Raw genomic sequence first — 21705 nt, 5'->3', positions numbered from 1 at the left:
TATTATTTCCATTTCCCAGATGAAGAAACTAAGGCTTAGGGAGTATAGATGAGTTTTTCAGTGTAATACAGTTAATATTGGAGGCAAGATTCTGACTCCGAGTCCAGCATTCTCCTTCCCTGACATGGCAGGAAACCCTGATTAACCCTAAGATAATTGAGCTGAGCCTTAGGTACTGGTCACAGGGCATGAACAATTTCAGGAACAGCTCAAGCAGGTAGGGAGGTGATTGGTATGCATAATGGAGGGCTATGTCTTAAGCGTTTCCCAGGGATCGTGGGACATAATGATCCAATTATAATTCCTCTTGTGAAGACTTTGATGCCAGACCTTGCCTTTACTGAAGGGTGGGAATTGTTTGCTTTTATGTATTATGTTGGCCAATATGTATATTTTTTATTTTGAAAGTTGGAATCTAGGAAGCAGCTGTCCCAGGGAGGGCCATGAACCAGGACTCAACCCTCTGAGAGAAAGAAGCAGGGTGGAAGCAAGCAGCAGGGTCAAGAGAAGGTTCTCATTGTTTACCTTTCCCAGGTGGGTGAGAAACAAGAATTGGGTGGGAGCATCTCTAAGTGGGATGGGTCCTGAAAAAGAAATGAAGATCAATATGGGAGAGGGATCCCATGCTGGGAGCAGCGCACAGATGCCAGGGTCAGAAGAGATCACAGTGAGCTGAGATCATGGACTCACAGGGCTATATGACCTCAGGAGAAGAGGTGGTCCAGATATCAGGCTAGGACAATTGGGCAGGGAAATCAACTTCAGAAATAAGGGCAGAACCAGCCAGGGGAAGCAGCTTAAAAACTTGCTTCCAGTAAGCCTGCCAGACCACATAGAGAAGAGCTTTTTTATCTAGGAAGCCAAGAAAGGATAGGCTTACCACCAGGGCTATTGACAATGGGTAGAGATGGAATCATCAAGGGTGGGGTCTGGTAAAGAACACCTGTCATGGCCAGGGGCTCTCATGGCTAAAGCTGGGGAAGTGGATTCCAGGAGGGTTGGGAGCTGTCCAATACTGTCAAGTTGAAACATTAGCTAGAAACCAATAACTAGAGCCTTGCACAGAGTAAGTGCTTAATAAATGCTTATTGTTTGATTGAACTGATCTAACATGGGACTCTGAAATGACTGAATCAGATAACTTCAAAGATAAAACTTTACAGAAGTAGGGGGTCAACCAGGACAAAAAAAAGAATAAGAGAAAGTAAGACCTAATTCCATCTAAGTATGCACAAAGAACCAAGGTTAAGTGATTAAGGACTCTGGAGACTTTGTAACTTCCTTGCCTTGTCCTGTAAATTCTCTTGGTTGATGGAAGCTCCATGAAAGCAGGGACTGCCTCATTTTTGTTTTGTTTTAGGTTTTTTTTTGTGTGTGTCTCCAGAACTTAGTTAAGTTCCTGTTACATAGTAGGCACTTAATTGGTGCTGAATAGATGAATGAATGAATGCTGACCTGTAATGTGTAACTGAACTTTCACCCAAGCCTGGGGTGTTTTGGATGCTGCTGTATTTGGGAAGGAGATGTGACTCTTAATGTGACTCCTAATTGGTGGGGAGAATATTTGCTTTAACATTGCAGACTTATATGAGGAACGGAGTTAGTTCCAAATATTCTTTGAGCCAGACCTTTGGGGAGAGAGATATATGTGGCATTGGTCTAGTGTAGACCCTCATTAACTCTCCACTATTACCATGGCCTTCTGGTTGGTCTCCCAACCCCAGGTCTTTGCCCATTTCTCTCCATTCTTCAATCAGCTGTCAAAATGAACTTCCTAAAGTATAGGTCTGTCTATGCCATTATCTCATTTAATAAACTCCAGTGGTTCTCTATTACCTCCAGGATCAAATAGAAATTCTCTGTTTGGCTTTAAAGCCCTTCATAACTTGACTGCTTCCTACCTCTCTGTTTTTCTTACACCTAATTCTTTTTCATGTACTCAGTGACTCAATGACACTAATTTTCTTGTTGTTCCTATCTCCCAAATGCAAGTATTTTCATGAGCTGTCTCCCTTGCCTGGAATGCTCTCCCTCTGTATCTTCACCTCCTTGCTTCCTTGTCTTTCTCCAAGTCTCAGCCAAAATCCCACCTTCAGCAAGAAGCCTTCCCTTCCTTCTGAGGTTACCTTCAATTGATCCTGTATACGTCTTGTTTGTGCTTTGTTGTTTTCATGTTGTCTCCTCCACTAGAATGGAGCTCCTTGAGATTAGGGATTGGTTTTTTTTTTTACTTTCTTTGTAGCTCAGCACAGTGTATGGCATATAGTAAGCTCATAATAAATGCTTGGCTTTGAATACAAAAGCATTTATTAAGCACTATTGTGTGTCAAGGACTGGAGATACAAATACAAAAAACAAGACACTCCTTGCCTTCAAAGAACTTATGGTCTAGTAGGGAATAATTACGTGTAGACAGGAATGGTGCCCAGAGAGAACTGAGTTAGACTGGGGAACCAGAGGGATGGTCAGTGGAAGAAAAGACTGGTCATAGGTGGGTTGCTTCCTTAACAGTGGAGAGAAATTCCTTCTCTCCAAATAAGATCTGCCAGGAGTTTGAGGATGAGATAATGGAATTAGATAATGATTTACTTATCAGTATCTGATTGATGGAGAGTGGCAAGGTGGGGTACAGGAGTCTTTTATGATGGGTCCTAAGAAATAATGTAGGGGTAGAAATTATACCCACTCTTTTTCTCTTTTTAGTGGTCCTTAACCAAAATGGACAAGAACCCCTTAACCAAAATGGACAATGTACACAGTTCTCTCCAGCTCAGAACCAATGATCTCTTGCCTCTGTTTCCCCTCACTGTTGTACTACCTCGGCTCCCTTAGCCAATGAACCTCCCTCTAGAGTCTGATTTTGTACTGGAGGCAATGAAGGTTAACCATCACCAGTGAAGTGAGCACTGCCACCTACTGGTCTGTAGGGGGAGTAGGTTTCATGCTCAATACTAATTGTACCTATAGAGTCATCATTCCCAAAGGATCCTTTAAATAGGAACAGGGTGACAGGTCCCAGGGTCATGTTTCCAGCAGAGCACATTGTGCCTCCTTTAAGATGTGTTTTTAATGGGGAACCCCAGTGGGTAGAACTGAGAATACTCTTGGGACTTATGAGGGACTTCTGGAATCATTCTAAGCAGGACAAACATCAAGTGTTCTTAGCTTGGGTTACAAAAATGCTATGTGTGGGTCTTCTCACAATGAAGAGATCCTTGGTATTACAGGGATACAGTGTGTGTGTGTGTGTGTGTGTGTGTGTGTGTGTGTGTGTGTGTGGTAAGAGAGTTGAGAAACATCATATTGATTATTTTCTTTGAAACTGTAAAAGATTGAAAATATGGGTATTTGTGAACATCACCATGACAGGTCAACCTGTGCAATCCATATTTGTTTCTGAGTTTAATAGGACTTGGGAAGTGCCTCAGAAGTATGCAAGACCTTCTGGATTACATAATACATATGTGGAGTATATGTACATCTCCATACACACATATTAATGTACATGTACGATTTTTTGTTTCATGTACTTCCATGGCCAAAGAATTCGTCACAAAGTGGCTAGACTATCGCTACTATTAGTTAGACCACCACCACTACCAGTACCAGTACCAGTACCAGTACCAGTACCAGTACTACTACTACCACTACCACCACTACTACTACCACTACTACTACTACCACTACCACTACCACTACCACTACCACTACACTACCACTACCAGTACCAGTACCAGTACCAGTACTACCACTACCACTACCACCACTACTACTACCATTACTACCACTACCACTACCACTACCACTACCACCACCACTACTACTACTACTACTAGCACTAGTACTACTACTACTAGAACTACTACTGCTGCTGCTGCTTTTGCTACTACTACTGCTACTCCTATTAGCTAGCATTTCTATAGCACTTTAAGGTTTATAAAATACTTTACATGTTATTTCATTTGATCCTCCCAATTCCTCGTTACAGATGAGGAAACTGATGCTGAGAGAAATTGACTGACTTGCCTGGGATCACATAGTTAAATGAATGTTGAAGTCAAGATTCAAACTCACATCTTCCTGATTCCAAGTTCATCACCTTGTCCACTAGGCCACCTAGTTGATTACTGAGTATTTTCGTTCTTGAAGAGGCTGCTGTATAGAAAGCAAACATAATCTGTTGCTACACTCAAAGCTTCAAGAGAATTTGAGAAAGGCTCCCCCATCCCAGTACATTGGGTGGTTCCCAGTGGTGCTGAAGACCAAAGAGGAAGAGACAGGCAGGCACAGAAGGGTTGCCATTTGCATCATTGGAGGGAATGTGCACATTGATGTGACCCCAGATCCATAGTAGAACTAGAATTCATAAGATTTCAAACATCATACATGGGATCATAGCTTGAGTTTTGAGGCCACTATGTCTAATCTCTTCATTTTATGGATAAGCAATCTGAGACACAGGGAGAATAACTGACACTCTCTGGGCCACATGGCTAGTAAGCATCTGAGGTAGAATTTGAATCCAGGTCTTCCCAAACCCAAGTAGGTCCTTTGTCTACTTCTCAATATTGCCTCTCAACCTAGAATAGGAATTATTTGTTTTAAAAAATTAATAATTATTATTAACTTTTAACACTATTTACAAATTTTTTCGAGTTCCAAATTCTGGCCTATTTTTGCTCATTTCACTTTGCATCAGATCACATAGATCCTCCTATATTTTTCTGAAATCATCTCCCTTTCCATTTCTTATAACATAGTTCTTACACTTTCTTATAACAACTGTACTCTATCATAATCATGTGCCACAAATTGTTTAGCCGTTCTCCAATTAAGGAGCACTCCCTCACTTTCTAATTCTTTGCTACCACAAAAAGCTGCCATAAATTTTTTTGTACATGAAGTCCTTTTCCTTTTCCTTTGGTCTCTTTGGGGTGCAGATCTAGCAGTAGTATTGATGGGTCAAAGGGTTTGTACAGTTTTACTGTCCTTTGGACATAGTTCTAAGTTGTTCTCCAGGATGATTGGACCAGTTCACAACTTCACCAACAATTCATTAGTGTGGCTAATATTTATGTTCCTTTATCCCTTTCAACATTGCCATTTATAATGGAAAGAACACTGGCTCTGGAGTCAGATGACTTGAGTTCAAATCTTACCTCTAATTGTTATTACTTATGTGAACTTGGCAAGTCATTCTCTCTCCCTAAGCCTTGGTTTCCTCATCTATAAAATCAGAAGGTTGGAAAAATGGTATTGTCATTTCTAGCCCCTGAACTATGATCCAGTGGTCTTATAATTTAATTCTGCATGATCCATTAGCATATAAGCTCTTCTAGGACTTAGCAGGAAAGTACTGTATTCACTTATTCTTTGTATCTCATGCATTGTCATATAGTAGAGCTTAATAAATACCTGTTAAGGGAGCCAAGCTGGCATATTAGAGGCAACTCACCTGAACTCTCTCAAAATTCCCCTCCAAATAACTTTAAAATAATGCCTCAGATTAAATTTTGGCATGACAGAGACAACAAAAGGTCAGGATGAGACATTTTACCAGCTTAAGATAACTTAGGGGGTTGGCAGGAGAAGTTTGTGATACTAGGCTGTCCACACATGTGATGAAAGCAATAGAAGCTTCAGGGACTCTTGGCCCAGAGATGGTAAGGGGGTCAGATAACTGCCTTGGAACTGCAACCAGGACCCTTGTTCCCTTGTGGCCAACCACAAGCTCTTCTCTACCCTGGAACTCCAATATAGAATTGAGTATGGGTCATAGAATTGCCAATCAGTGGCAGCTGCATCGCACAGAGTGCCCTGTAATCTCTTTCTCATCAGAGAACTGTCTCTGAACTGTCTCTGGGCTGAGAGCTCCTGAAGCTGCTGCTGCTGCTGCTGCTGCTGCCGTCACAGCCACCTCTATAGCCACTGCTTGGGCTGCTGTGTCTGCTATGGGCCAGCCCTCACTGCAGGATAACAGATCTCTCCCGCTGACCTCCTAAGTTGTCTTAGGTTGGAAAAATGTTTCACCCTGATCTATTGTTGACTTTGCCCCTCCAAAATTCAACTTGAGGTGTTATTTTAAAGTAGTTTGGAGGAGAATGTTGGGAGAGTTTGGCTGGGTTAGGGACTCTAATCCACCATCTTGGCCTAGAACATAAATTCTAAACTAGGGATCTGTGAATTTGTTTTAAAAAATATTTTTATAATTAAATTTCAATACAGTGGTTTTTCTGTGTAATCCTGTGTGTTTTATGCATTTCATATCGTGACTACGAGGTATCCATAGGCTTCAACAGACTGACAAAGAGGTCCATAGCCTCCCAAAAGGTTAAGAATATCTGAACTAGGGGAAGGTCTTCAGTATATTAGGTAAATCATCCATAGAGGATTTATGGGGTGATGAGGAAAATAGTCACACAGAATGAGAAGGGGTGATTGGATATTGTGATATAAACCTCGTCTATGAAATCATGGGTGTGTCAAAGTACTGAAGCCCACACGTTCCAATACCCCAATGGATACTTTAACACATGCTATGGGTCCAATGGGTCTGTGATTTCGTCAATTTCAATGCCCCCTCCAACAAGGTGGATGCAATCCATTGCAACTAGCTCATAATATCCTACTCCAATCAACCTTCTCCCATCCGTTCACCATAGATAGTCCATCCAAGACTCTGGAGAACTTCCTTGCATTCTCCTGACATTTTAAGGCTGCCAGTGAAGCACTTATATTTTTCATTTGACATTCCTTGCCCTTACTATATGATCAATCTATTTTTTCCTATCCTACATTTCCCTGGTGACATCTTTTATTTCTGGTCATCTTTGAAGTTCTTCATATGTATACATAAATATATAGATATAGGTATTTATAGAATTTGATATATTACATATAACAGCAGTTATTTACCATAGACCTTTTTGAGATCTGCTCCTTTGTGGAATACTTTTTATGTGTGTTTGCAATCACTTTTGTGGAGTGCCAGCTATCAAGCTGGCACTGTTTTCTATCAAAACATCGCTCAGGAGAAGCCATAGATCATCCCCTTAAAATATTCCCCAAACTGAAGGATGAAATGAATTTTTCTTGTGGTGTAAAGGCAGCTTCTATTTTTAAGAGGAAACATATTCAAACAGTGCTGGTTTCAAATGTATACACACACACACACACACACACACACACATTTTAAGTAAGAAGGATGAAAACAAAAACCCAGTCCACATCTCTTATCCCATTTTGTGGGTTCAGGAATGTTACCAATAAATGTTACTGTGACAACAATTTAATTACAAGTACAATAGATTCATTCCTTCTAGAAGCCCATTAACAGTGAGAAATTTTTTTAACACATACTACATAAAGCAACATTGTGAAATTCCACCTCATATAATTCTCTATTATTCATGACATGCTCTTAGAAAAAAAATAGAAACTTGATAAAGGGTTTTCCAGTGAACACAGAGCCCTGTGAAATTAAATTCTATTAGAGTGGAAAGAATACTGACCCTGGAGTCAGAACTTGGGTTAAAATCCTACCTCTGATACTTATTACCTATGTTACCTTGGCAAGTCATTTTATCTTCCCAAGCCTCAGTTTCCTCATCTCTAAAATCAGAAGGTGGGGAAAATGGTAGTAGGTACATAAACTTAGAAGAAGACAACAATGTGAAAACATCTATAAACAAAGCCTCAAAGAAAAATGCCAATTGGACCCAAGGCAAACAAGCATTCCTGGAAAAGTTAGAGAAAGAGATGCAAGATGTTAGAGAGTGATGCAAGAAAATTATGAAAAGAGAATCAACAGACTGGGAAAAAGGGCACAAAAATGCTGAAGAAAATAATACGTTAAAAACCAAAATTGGCCTAACAGTAAAAGAGGCAAAAAATTCACTGAAAAAGAATGAACTCTTTAAAAAGCAGCATAGGTCAAATGCAAAAGGAGGTACAAAATCTCACTGAAGAAAATAATTCCTTAAAAATTAGAATTGGGCAAGTTGAAGGAAATGAATTTTATTGTTTCAAGAAACAATAAAAAAAGTCATAAAGAATGAAAAAATAGAAGAAAATGAAAAATATCTCATTGGAAAAACAACTGATGTGGAAAGTAGGCTGATGAGAGAAAAGTCAAAAATTAATAGACTACCTGAAAGTCATGATCAAAGAAAAAGCTTACACATCATATGTCAAGAAATTGTAAAGGAAACTTGCCTAAATATCTGAGATCTAGAGGGTAAAATAGATATTGAGAGAATCTGTTACTCACTTCCTGAAAGAAATGAGAACTACCAGGAATATATAGTCAAGTTCCAGAACTCCTAGGTCAAAGAAAAATACTTCCAAAAACCAAAAAGAAACAATTCCAATAATGTAAAGCTACAGTCAGGATCATGAGATTTAGTAGCTTCCATGTCAAAGGAGTGATGGCTTAGAATAGGATATTCTGGAAGGAAGAGAAGCTAGGATTACAACTAAGAGTAAACCACCCAGCAAAACTGAGTGTAATCCTTCTAGGAGAAAATGGATATTTAACAAAATCGAGATCTTTCAAGCGTTCTTGATGAAAAGACCAGAACTGAGTAGAAAATTTGACATTTAAACACAAAACTCAGGAGAAGAATAAAAAGGTAAACATGAGAGAGTAATCATAAGACTCTCATTAAAGTTAATTTGTTTACATTCCTTTATGGGAAGATGATACATGTAATTCCTAAAAACTTTATCATTATCAGGGTTTGTTAAAAACAAGTTTACATAGAGAGTGTGAACATGAGTTGATTATATCAGAATGATGTCCAAAAAAAAAAAAGGGTAAAAAGGAGGGATGAACTGGGAGAAGGGGGAAGGGAGAGGTAGAATGGGGGAAAATTTCTCATATAAAAGAAGTGCACAAGGAAGAGCTTTTACAGTGGAGGGAAAAATGGAGAACAGTCATGGGCAATGCTTGAATTTCATTATCATAGAAATTGATTCAAAGAGAGAAGAATACACATACTCAGTTGTGTTTACAAATATAATTTACCCAATAGGAAAGAGGACAAGAAGAGGATAAGAGAAAGGGAAGGGATGATAAAAGGGGTAACAAAATAAGGGAGGCAGTAGTTAGAAGCAAAATAGACTTCCAAAGAGGGACAGGATAAAAAGAGAGAAAGAAGAAATAGAAGAAATGGAATAGAGGGAAATACACAATTCATAATCATAACTGTGGATGTTAATGGGATAAGCTCACCCAAAAAAGGAAAGAAGACAGTAGAATGAATTAGAAACCAGAATGTAACAATATATGGTTTACAAGAGACAAATTTGAAACAGAATGACACACACACACACACACACACACACACACACACACAGAATTAAAATAAGGGACCGGGGCAGAATCTAATATACTTCAGCTGAACTAAATAAGGCAGTAGCAGCAACGATGATCTCAGACAAAACAAAAGTAAAAATGGACTTAATTAAAAGGGATAATCAGAGAAACAATATTTTGTTAAAAGGTACCATAGACAATGAAATACTATAAAAACTTTTAATAGCAAATTTCTTTGATAAAAGTCTCTTTCCTCAAATATATACTGAGTATAGAACTGAGTCAAATATATAAAAATAAGGGTCATTCCTCAATTGACAAACAGTCAAAGGATATAAAAAGGCAGTTTTAAAAAGAAGAAATCAAAGCTATCTATTGTTGTTGTTTAGTTGATTAGTCATGTCTGACTCTTTGTGAAGTCATTTGAGATTTTCCTGGCAAAAATACTAGAGTGGTTTGTCATTTCCTTCTCATTTTACACACTGATATCATATTACTAGCCTTCTTAATGGGTGAGGAACAAGGTGAGAGAGAAGGAGGGATTTTGGAACTCAAAATTTAAAAAGAAAATAATGTGAAAAATAAATAAATAGCAAATAAAAATAAATACATGTTATCAAGTGCCTCCTATATGCTATTGACATATGCCAGGCACTAGAGATTCAAAGAAAAAATCTAGCAGTCCTTGCCCTCAAGGAATTTATATTCTCTTGGATGTTGAGTGGCATTATTGCATAGGAGAGAAGTTGAGGCTCTCTGAGTCTGGCCCTTTCTCCATGAAAAACCAAATCCATTTGAAAGCAGCAAAGTTGTGGTCAGTGTAATTGGCTGCCAGTCAAAAGATCAGTCATTTCTCTTCTTGTGATTGCTTCAGATGATCCTTCCCTTGTACATACTATGACAAAGCACAGCTGCTTGGGATGGTTTTTTTTTACCATGTCCCCATATTTCCATATTGTTGCTGTTCAGTTTTCAGGCATGTCTGACTTTTCATGACCTCATTTGAAGAGGCAAAGGTACTGGACTTTTTTGTCATTTCCTTATCCAGCTCATTTTACAGATGAGAAAACTGAGCAAACAGGATTGTGATTTTCCCAGGTTGACACAGCTAGTAAGTGTCTGAGGACAGATTTGAACCCAGGAAGATGAGTCTTCCTGACTCCAGGCTCAGCACTCTAGCCACTGTCCCACTTAGCTTTTATCTTATATCCATGAGGATTCTCTAATTATAATTCTATTTAAAGGGTGTTGATGTGAAATAAAAGTAGAAGAAAATTAAATATAAAATGAAAGAGAAATGGAGCCTTTTAGGATAGCTATTAAAATGCCTATAGTCTGAAAAACCATATGAAAGTAAAGCTTGAAAAAGTGTCAAACTTTCTCTCTCTCTCTTTTTTTCTTTCTTTCTTTCTCTCTCTCCCTCTCTCTTTCCTTCTCTCCCTCTCTCCCTCTTTCTTTCTTTCTTTCTTTCTTTCTTTCTTTCTTTCTTTCTTTCTTTCTTTCTTTCTTTCTTTCTTTCTTTCTTTCTTTCTTTCTTTCTTTCTTTCTTGTCTATGTCCTTCATAGGTTGCCCTTCTCTCAAAATAAAAGGTGACTTTTTGAAAAATTTCTCATAAGAATATGAATTATTCTGGCATTGTTATTTGTTTTTTCCCTTTCCTGTCTGAACTACAGGGTTGACTATATTATCATGCTAATGGATTGTCTATGGGAGGAGGGAGGGCTTGGAACTCATGAAGATCTCATCTATTTGTGTGACAGTCGGAGGGCTTTTTTTTTTTTTTAAAGATATTAACCTGAATAGAAACCTGAAATGTTCACTTTAGAGATCCAGAATTCATAGCCCCAAATATCTATATCTATATATGTCATACATACATGTGTAAATACATACATATCTATATATCCTCTATAACTCTGTTATTGGTGGGACAAGATCAGCATCAACCTTAACTGAATCATAGGGTTCAAGGCTAGAAGAGAGCTTAGAGATTCTCTAATTTCCCTAAAGCCACTGGCTCAAGCCCAAATTAGACCAAAATTAGTAGAGTCAGATTTTGAATTCAGATTTTCTGACTCCAAATCCAAAATTTTTTTCCTTCTATACTAAGAGAAGCCAAACCCAGATGTATCAGGCGCTAGTTATTTAGTTACATAGCTATTAATTTTCAGTGTTGTAACTTTCCCATTATCTTCCTGTTTCTGTGAAGTATTGATTCAGGTCATACTGCGTATGCCTGGATGACAGAAGAATCCCAACAGGATAGAGGAATCTACTGAAATGGAAACTCTCAAATGCATTCTTGTCTCTGTAGTTGTTTTCTCAACAGTTCTGTCATTCTTTGGATTACTTTTCCCTTTCATATAGAGAGCTAGATTTGAAATAAGGAGGGTGTGAGTTCACACATTTAAGTATGTATATATGTATGCATACCTGTACAAATGTTTGTGTATATTATATATGTGTGTATATGCATGCACGTTTTTGTCTTTGTAACCCAAGTGCCTACCACAGTGCCCAGCATATAGTCAATATTTAGTAAATGTTTGTTGACTTGGATTGAAATGAGAAGAGTAATTGTTTTGGATCTAGGAAAATGGGTTAGAATTCTTACTACTTTCTATATAACCTGTAGAAAGTAATTCCCCCAGTTTCCTCACCTGTCAAAGGAGAGGTCAGACTCAGTGATAACAAAGCTCCCTTCTAGGTCAAAGCCTTATGGTTTTGCAATTCTATTTGGGCTCCCTTATGCATATACAGCTTATTCTCAGGGATGGCAGAAGCCAGAACTGCTGAGCATTTTGGAAGAGAGAGTTGAGAGTGGTGTATACACTCAGAAGGGCAGACTCAGGTTGACAAGTTGGTGTCAACATCTGGCTGCCATCATGAACCTCATCTGCCTTAGAGTAAAAAGGAGTGCTGCATGACTTGGGCTATCGAGAATCATCACTAGAGAGAATTCATTTTACCATGATTGGGTACATTGTTGTCTCTGAGATGAAGAGATACATACAAAGGAAAGGTGGTCATGTGGAAGAGAGGGGTCCGGTAGTTCCTGCTTGGTTCCAGAAGATAGAACTAGGAATTATGAGTGAAAGTCAAACAAGTAAAGACTTCCAGACAATTACAGGTGTGAAAGAGTGGAGTGGTCTTTCGTGGTGGTAGTGAGTTCCCTCTTACCAGAGATTTTCAGACAGTGGCTGGATAACTATTGAGTTGAGTGGTGTTGTAAATGGATTTCTTTTTTAGTTTTCTATTGAATGGTGGCCTCTAAGGTCACCTTTAGCTCTCAGATTCTGTGATTCTGTGTCTGATTCAACCCATCTCCCCAAAGTTTTCACGGTGGAGGTACTGGCCCCCTATGGGCTGTGATAGTTTGAGGTTATTTTGAGTTGAATATTTTGAATTGACTCCAGGAAATCCCTCTGTGAAGTTTTGGGCAGGTAAAAGTTCTTATTTATTTTGAGAGTGGTGAATTTCTAAGTGCCACTGGGGGATCTAAGTTTGCAGAGGGATCTGGATTCCTCTCCATCCAGCTACAGTGCTATCTTCCCATAATCCCCTCCCTAGATCATTACCCATTCTTTTGCCATTGGCCATGGGCCAGACTCACCACATCCTTTGTTGACTTAGGTGCTGTAGGCTTGGCCAAGTGAGCTCCCCCATAGCTTAGATCCTTCCCTGCTTGAATAGAATGACTAATGTGCTAAAGCCTGACAGAATCAAGAAAACATCAATAACATGGGTCTCTTATTGCTTAGCTTGTCATCAAATAGACCATTTGCTAGCAAACATCCCAAAGAGAAAAGAGAATCAAAGACACAGCTTCCCAGAGCTTAAAGGGCCATTGGTGGCCATCCAGGCTTGAGACCATCCATGTTTAGAGAAGAATCTACACTACACACACTGACTAATGGTCAGGGGAGTCACTTCCCTCCCTAGGCTGCCCATTCCACTTTGAGACAGCTCTCCTTAACAAGTCTAAATCTAGCTTTCTGCAACTTCTACCCACTGTCCATCCCTCTAGGGCCAAGCAGAACGAGCCTAAACATCTTTAATGGGACAAGCCTTCAAATCCCAAAGACAGCCATCATGTAACGTAGCCCCTAGGCTACGGCCTCATCATATCACTTCATGAATCTGTCATGCTGGAATAACAGTTTTATCATCTCTCCTTGCAAGAGAGCTTAACCTTTAGGGATATTCACATGTAAAGAGGTAGCTCATGGCTCAGTGGGTAGATTGCTGGACCTGGAGTCAGGGAGATATGAGTTCAAATTTGACCTTGGATATTTGCTAGTTGTCTGACCCTGGGCAAGTCACCTAACCTCTGCCTCAATTGCTTCATCTTTAACATGGCGATAATAATACTACCTACCTCCTAGGGTTATTGTGAGGATAAAAATAGACCATATTTTAAGATCACTTTGCCAGACTTAAAGAGAGCTGGGCAAAAGCCAGCTATTATTATTGAAGAGTTGGTAGAATGGACTTTGTCTGACCTTGTGGTCTACCCATTCTTTAGTACTTACATGTACTTTGACAGACAGGGCTAATCACCTAATCAGTCTCTCAGCTTGAGGAGGTGTCCTGTCCCAGTGAAACGCTCTCTGGACCCAGAATTAGGAAAACCTATGTTCAAGTTGTGCCTCTGACACTTATTAGCCTCATGGCCAGGGGCAAATGTCTTAGCTTTTATGAGTCTCAGTTTGTTCATCCACAACATGGGTAAATAATACTTGTGGAAGCTCCTTCACAGGGCTCAAAGGAAATAGTTGATCAAAGATGCTTTGCAAATGTTAAATGCAAATGCAAATACTTTTTTATCAAGATTAGAGAGTAAGAGCTGGAAGGGACCAATGTATCCAACTCTTTCATTTTACTGATAAGGAACCTGAGGCTCAGTGAAGGTGAAGGGACCCACCCAAAGTCTCTCAGGAAGTCTGAACCCTGATCCTGGGACTACAAATCCAGCTCTGATTTTCTCTTAGCTGCTCACAGGCCTGGCTAGCAAGGTTTTACTATGATTATAGTGTCCAGATATATTCTAAGAATCATAGGAACAATCAATAGCTATCTTTGGATGCTGTCCAAGGGTGGCAAGCGGTAGCTGACTTAGTCAATACCAGACCAGTTCAAGAACAATAACCTTTGTGGATTGGATGTTGATTTTGGGAAAAGTAAACATTTCCTAAGCAGTTGGCTATAATCCTTTCCTTATTCTAGATCTGAAGGGATGTCAGAGGCATCTAGTTTAAATTCTTCATTTTATAGGTGAAGAAATCGAGCCCCAGGTTACCCAGGTAGTAAGTGTCAGGGGCAGGATTTGAACTCAGGTCCAGTAGGTGCTCCAGCTGGTGCTTGCCCCTTCCACTGAGCCTTCCTTTTTGTCCCTGTCCTCTCTGAACTCCCTTAGCATTTATTTCATTTTTGTTTTTGCATTCAGGGCATACCTCAGTGTAGACATGCAGTAGGTGCCCCACAGAGAGCTCAACAGCATGTAACTTCAGAATGTAGAATAAATACAGGATAAACACAAGTTAGGGAGAATGGGCACTAATAATGAATAAATACTACCTGACTGACTATCTGATTGGGCAAGAGAGTAAATGCCAGGAAAAGCTATCATTAGTCAAGCACATTTAATGAGCCCTTAAGATACTAAAGCACTCACTGTCAGAGATGATGTGGAAAATTTTAAAAAGAAATTATTAAAAGGATACAGCCTAGCTTTTCCAAAGAGGGAATCCCTTAGAATACATTGGTCACTCAACGTATTTCATTCATAGGATCCTAGATCTAGAAGGCACCTCATCCTTTCATTTTACAGATGAGGAAACTGAGGCCCATAAAGGGTGAATGGCTTGTCCAAGGTCACATAGGTAGTAAGCATCAGAGGTGAGATTTGATCCCAGCTCCTTTGACTTCAGACTTCAGATATGGCTCTTTCCAACGTATCATGAATCTTTATCATTCATATCATGCTAAATTCACTTTCTAATTAGAGTGGTTTAAAGATTTTGAAAAAATTTGTATTAAGAAAGCTTTCCATACCCCCTAGATGAGATTGTGATTCTCCTAGTAGCAGCCTTTTCTCTACTTGTGACTGGTGACAGATGCGTTTCAAAGTTCCTTTCCATGTCCTGATTCACACGTAGCTGGAATAATGAACTCCTTGGCACAAGTTGGGTAGCATGAGGGGTCTCCTCAAAGCAAGAAGGAAGGGCCTCTTGATGAGTCTGACTCTGTCCAGTGATTATAGAGAAAAAGGGATGGGGATAGGGTGGACAGAGCTCTGTGGCAAGTACCAGTATCATTAAGCCTGAAAAACTCGGTTGAGATGCTGACCCTGAGAGCCGAAGAGCTGTTGAACTACATGCAGTTCCTTGATTGCTAGGAGAGGCCTTTGAAAATTGAGACTGAAATAGAAACCCGGTGACCGACTGGACTCCTGGGGTCCAGTGCCCACATCCTGCCTCAGTTTGGCAAAGACTTGGAACAACCAAACAAGACAACTCACTGTTAGGCTATCTAAATAATCTCTGTTTCTTAAGACAATAGTCTTGCTGCTATGAGAAAATAACCCAAGACAAGTCATAGGAACACTGAAACCACGTTTAAACAATGCAGGAGCCCCAGGACAAACCTCTTGGAAGGGATACGCTTCCTATCACAATCCATAATGTCGGTGTATGGAAGAAAGGGGCAGGTCTTTGTTCTGTACCCTTTGCTGCCTACACCATTTCCTCCAGGTCTTGAGGAAGTTGAGGTTATCATAGGCTCAGCTTGGTGAATGGATCAGTCACTTTAAAGAAAGTTAGAACTGAGGATTGCAGCCAGAGCCATTCCTAGGTCAGGCTAGCTTGGGCTTTATCCCAGGGTGCCTGCATCTGGTAGGAGGACTGCCCTTCATCGCTGTGGCAGACTTCTGACTAGCCATCCCTGGGTTAGATGGTGTGACTGCCACCAGGATCCCTTGCTAAGGTGCCCCTTGCCAAGGGTTCACCTTTCCTTAACACCTTCCTCTTCCTCTGCTGTTTCTCCCTTGCCTTTTCCTTTTCCTCACTGTTTCCTAGAGTTGAAAAGTTGGGGGAATGCGGATTGTAATTCATGCCATGGGGGATGGGGGTACAGGTTGTGTTTTCTTGGGAATGGGCAACACCTGAAGCAAGGCAGCTGTACCTGACAAAGGTAGACTGTCTTCTTCACTCCCGTCATGCCTCTGGGCTTAGGGACCCACTCTCCACCCTTCATATTGCAATGTTCAGGGTATGCAGCAAAGGGGGGATTTTGAAACTTTCCCTTCCCCTATTCCCCTGCAGTCCCCACCTGCCTCCCTGTGAGACACAAGGCATCATGGTCCACATCTCTATTCAGGTCTAGCCCACAACTGATTTACTCCAGGCACCAGAATTCCTAGTTATAGCTCTGATCACAGCAGGAAATAAAAGTACAAAATAATGGCTCTGATGTAGCTACTACCACCATTCAATCCCTCCTCACCCCTCACTCAGTCTGGGCTATTGTAGTAGCCTCTGAATTGATGTCCTTGCCTTGAACCTGGTCACTCTCAGTCCCTTCTTCACACAGCTCCCAGAGGGACAATCCTGACCTCATTTCCCTGCTCAAGACACTTCTAGAGTCTCTAGAATGAAATTCAAATTCCTCTGGTAGCTAAAGCTCCAGTGTCCCTTTCCAGGATGATTACACATGATTCCTCCCCCATTCATTCTCTGGGCTTGCTAAATTGGCCTTTTTACTCTTGCCTGGGCATAGCATTCTCTCCGAGCCTTTGAACAGGTTTTTCCTTATGCCTGGAGTACTCTCTCTCCTCATCTCGACTTTGAAATCACTAACTCCCTAGTGTACCTTTCCAGATCCCATTAGCGGTGAGTGATTTCTCCTCTCTCACATTACGCTGAATTTACTTTGCATGTATTTTTAGTTTAACCATCCAACAAGTACTTATTAATATTCATTTAGTTTGTGCCAGACACTGTGCTAAGTGCTCAGAGGAAAAGAAAGGCAAAACCTTGGTTCTATTTATTTGTCTGTATACACACTATGTATGTGTGTGTATACACACATATGTCCATACAAATAGATGTAAATGTGCACTTATGTGAGTGTGTGTGAATGTATGTATAGATGTATAATATGTAGCTGCCTACAAATTATATCTCCCTGTAGGATATACTGTTTCCCCCCTAAATGTTTGCATCTGTGTTGTTTGAAACCTAGTAGGAGCTCAGTAATTGGTTGTTAGATTGACTTGAACATAATTAAGCCTGAAGCTGAAACACACATATACACACATATGTATATTGACATATATATATATATACATATATATATAGTGTATGTATTTTAGGGAACTTGGAGGCTTTACTTAGAATCAAATTAAAACCTTGCCCTTCTCAGAGGAAAAGAAATCCATGTGCTACTAATGGGCTACTCGGTTTAAATTTTCAGATCCTCAAACATCTGGCTCATGCTTCCTTGCAGGGGGCTGCACATTCATCCTGAGACTCTCTGACCTTCGGCTTCCTCATCTGTAACATGAGGGAGGTGGGCAAGGTGATCTCTAGTCTTCCTTGATATTAGTGCCTTCCCTCTGAGACTACTACCAGCTTTTCCTACCTATCTTTGTCTTGTTTGTACAGAGTTTGCTTGTTTCTATTTCAGTAAAACCACAGGTCAGTCCCCACCCCCACAATGAAATCTTCAGTATGGGTTTGTTCGTTTTCATTTTTGGTGATTTGCTTCTCCCTAGGAGACAAATGTAGCCTGAATATGCTGTTGTTCCAGCTCATCTAGAACGTTTTTTGGAACTGTGTTTCCAAAGTGACCCAAATGTTCATATCTTTTGACCAAATAATACCAATGCTAGTCTTTTACTCCAAAGTGTAAAGACAGAAGGAAAGGTGACTGTGTGTGTGTATCAAAACATTCAGAGCAGCATTATTTGTTGTAGCAATAAAGCAAACCCCAAAACAAAGCCCATTGATGGGGGAATGGAAGAACAAATTATGCTACATGAATGCTATGAATATTATGGCATTGTAAGAAATGAAAAATATGAAAAATTCAGAGAAACTTAAGAAGATTTGCATGAACTGATGCAAACAAAGCAAGTAGCTGCAAGAGAACAATTTTCATGACTACAGTGATGTAAAGAAAAAAACACACATTCTAATTAATGCAATGATAATCTTTCCTCCTGGGGACTAGTGAAGGTGAGCTACAGGTGCAGAATGACAACTATGCCCTTCAGACATGGACAACATGTTAATTCTTTGTCACACAGGTGAGTTTGGTTAGCTGGGGACAGCATTAGGAAATGAAAGTGATTTGGAAAATCATCAATAAAACATTGAGAAAATAAATGTTGAGTACAAACAGGAGCCAACTCATACAGTCTCACTGGAGATGATCATCAAATTTTCAGTGTGAGCATTCATATCTCAGAAATCAGCAAACACTACAAACCAGGGTTTGATTAAAATTTTTTTGTTATCTAGACTTTAGAAAGTGATGGAGAAAGTGTTACTAACATAGACTACGCTTAAAAGTGTGTGGTTCTCCTTCCTCCTGCTTTTCAGAGATCTGGTTGTTAAACATTTACCAGCACACCCCTGAATACAGGTAAAGCCCTGGGTAATTCAGTGTTTTGGTCAACTGTGCTCTTACTGTAAAAAGATCTACCATCCTTAGTTTTGATATCAGTCTTTAGGAAATGTTTCTGGAATCCCCTTTTTGAACAATCTTAAAGAACTTTGTTAATTTTTTTTCTTACTCTTGATAGCAGCAGAACCCTTGTCAATTCCAGATTCTGAAAGGCAGCTGAAAAACATCACTAGGACGTGAGCTTTGCTCTCTGGCTTCAGAGTTTGAGAAAAGCACAGGTGCTCTTAATTTGTCATTGCCCATTAACAAAAGGGACTTCAACAATGCTGACTAGGCACACATTGAAATGTGTTATTTATCCCCATTACTATGAAGAACTCTTAAAAAATTAGAGAAGCACAAGATTAATGGAGAAGCAGCCGAGAGTGGAAATGAGTATTTATAAAAGCCAAGTGAGAAAGGCTAGGCTCATTACCAGGCAGAATTCTTTGATATCTTGAAGTAGCAAAATACAGGTCTTATCTTTATCTTTACCTGGAACTCTTAAAATCAGAAATCTCTCTGCTTTCACAGTTCAAGAAATCAGGGTCAGAGATCTAGGACTGGAAGGGACCTCAGCCAACCCTGTTTTACAGATGATGAGCCTGAGCCTCTAAGAGGTGAAGAGAATTGTCTAAAGTCACACAGTCAGTAAGCATCAGAAGTAAGCATCCCGGTCTGATGACTCCAGAGCCAGTGCCCTTTCCACTGTGCCCCACTGCTACAAGCTGCTTTACTGACAGTTTTTCAATGGATAAAAACCAGTTGGCTTGATCCCATGCTTATACTTTATCCAAATATTCCATTGTGTATATGTGTGTGTATGAATATATATGTTTGTGTGTATATGTGTGTGTATGTATATGTATGAGACTATGTGAGTGTATGCATGTGAGTGTGTGAGAGAATGAGTGTGTAATATGAGTGTGTCTGTGTGAATGTGTGAATGTGTGTGTGTGTGTGCATGTGTGTATGTAGGGGGAGGAGCAGGGCAAAAAGGAGAAGATGGGAGGGAAGCTGGTTCTCTTGTTGCATAACAGAATTGTATCTGAGTGCCAGGTGTGGGTGCTGGGAGATTGGCACAGGTCCTGCTGAACTTGCTGTTTCCCACATCTTTCCTAAATTGTAGTCCCTGTATCAAAACATTAAGCCAACATTGAGTAGGAGCATCGAAGCCAATTTAGCCTCTGCGTCAAGCAAACCTCCCTAATGATGAGAGCTCTCTCAAGGGGGAATGGGCCACTCAGAGGGCATGGGTTTCCCCTTCCTGGAGATCTTTAAGCAAAAGTGAGGGCAGAGGTTTAAATCTTCATGACCACAGCTTAAAGAAAAACACCCACATTTGAAGTAAAGAATGAAACGATCCCTGCCTCCAGGAGCTCACTCTTTCTCCGGGCAGAACTGGTCTTGTGCTTCCAAGACCCAGAACTCTGGACTCCAGCAACATGGGACCACTTGTTGTGAAGCTGGATCGCTGCTCGTTCATATCCTTTGACCATTTGTCAATTCGGGAATGGCTCTTATTGCAAATTTGAAGCAATTCCTTCTATATACTGCAAATGAGACTTATATCAGAGAAATCTGAGTTTGGAACTAGGCATATTTTTTTTGTATAAAACTTTGGTTTGGTTTTTTTTTTTTTTAACCTGAGCATGTAGCAAAGTATCTGGCATGTAGTAGGTGCTTAATTAGTGCTTTTTAAATTTAATTTACATAGTAACTACTGAATAAATTCTTTTCATTTATTCATTCATTTATTCATTCATTCATTCATTCATTCATTCATTCATTCATTCATTTATTCAGTGAAGTGTCAGTTGGAATAGCTTTATTCTTTGCCATCTTATTTCTTAGCCCTGTCTACTCTGCTTCTGCTATCTCAACACCCTCAGCTCTGGGAGGGCAACTGAAAATGATGTACCAAAGTGATTCTCCTTGCCCTAACCTCCCAACTCTGCCTCTTCCCCAACATTGACCCCGAGACTGAGCTGCTCACCTGATAGGATAGAAGCCACCGCTGCGATGATAAAGGACACGATCACACCAGGTCCTGCCATTTCTTTTGCCACAAGCCCAGACACCACATACATGCCGGTGCCCACACAGCTGCCAACCCCAAGGGAGATGAGGTCTACAGTGGTGAGCACCTGGGCCAACTTGGTCCCATGAGATGTGGTGCCACCTGTGCTTTCCAGCATTGACTCCACAGGCTTGGTGCGAAGGATCCGAGAGTGCATGGCATACCAAGCAGCCCCCCACTGTACCCGCCGGGGGTCCAGAGAGGCAAACAAGCCACTCATTGTGACCAACAGGGATGGAGACAGATGCCAGCTGCTTGGAGAGATTGGAAGGCTCAGTCAATGGCTCAGGAGCACATCAGCTTCAAGGGAGGAGAGACTCTCCTTTCAGAAAAGATCCAGGGGGCCCCACAGCCACATTCTTTAGCCACGGCTTCCTCTTTTCCCTGAAGCTTAGAGTCCTGTGGGAAACCCTAGAAAGAAAAAGGACAAAAGAAAAGGATGAGTGAGATCATGTGGAAACAACATGTTGGGTCTGAAGAGCCAAGGCGTAGTGGAAGGAACAAGAGGCCAGGAGGACTGTGGTTTAGTCTCAGCTCAGCTGAGGGCCATAACTAGGATCTGGCCATTGGATCTCTGTTCTTGGGCACTGACATTCAGAAGGCCCTGGTGATATTTACATTCCTTTTTTTTTTTTTTATTTT

At 40.4% G+C, this 21705-nt stretch overlaps 1 protein-coding gene across 1 annotated transcript in view; it reads right to left on the bottom strand.

The window, feature by feature from the left end:
• The window catches only part of SLC7A14 (solute carrier family 7 member 14), a 75868-nt gene extending 54408 nt beyond the window's left edge, over positions 1 to 21460 (bottom strand). Inside the window, exon 1 of the mRNA XM_072618483.1 lies at positions 20980 to 21460. Coding sequence (XP_072474584.1) covers positions 20980 to 21283 — 304 coding nt within the window. The 5' untranslated portion in view covers positions 21284 to 21460. The remainder of the gene's footprint in view (positions 1 to 20979) is intronic.
• Between the last annotated feature and the right edge of the window lie 245 nt (positions 21461 to 21705).

This window comes from Notamacropus eugenii, chromosome 6 (genome assembly GCF_028372415.1).
Source record: "Notamacropus eugenii isolate mMacEug1 chromosome 6, mMacEug1.pri_v2, whole genome shotgun sequence".
In the NCBI taxonomy this organism is placed as follows: Eukaryota; Metazoa; Chordata; class Mammalia; order Diprotodontia; family Macropodidae; genus Notamacropus; species Notamacropus eugenii.
This window is presented reverse-complemented; position numbering and strand designations above follow the sequence as displayed.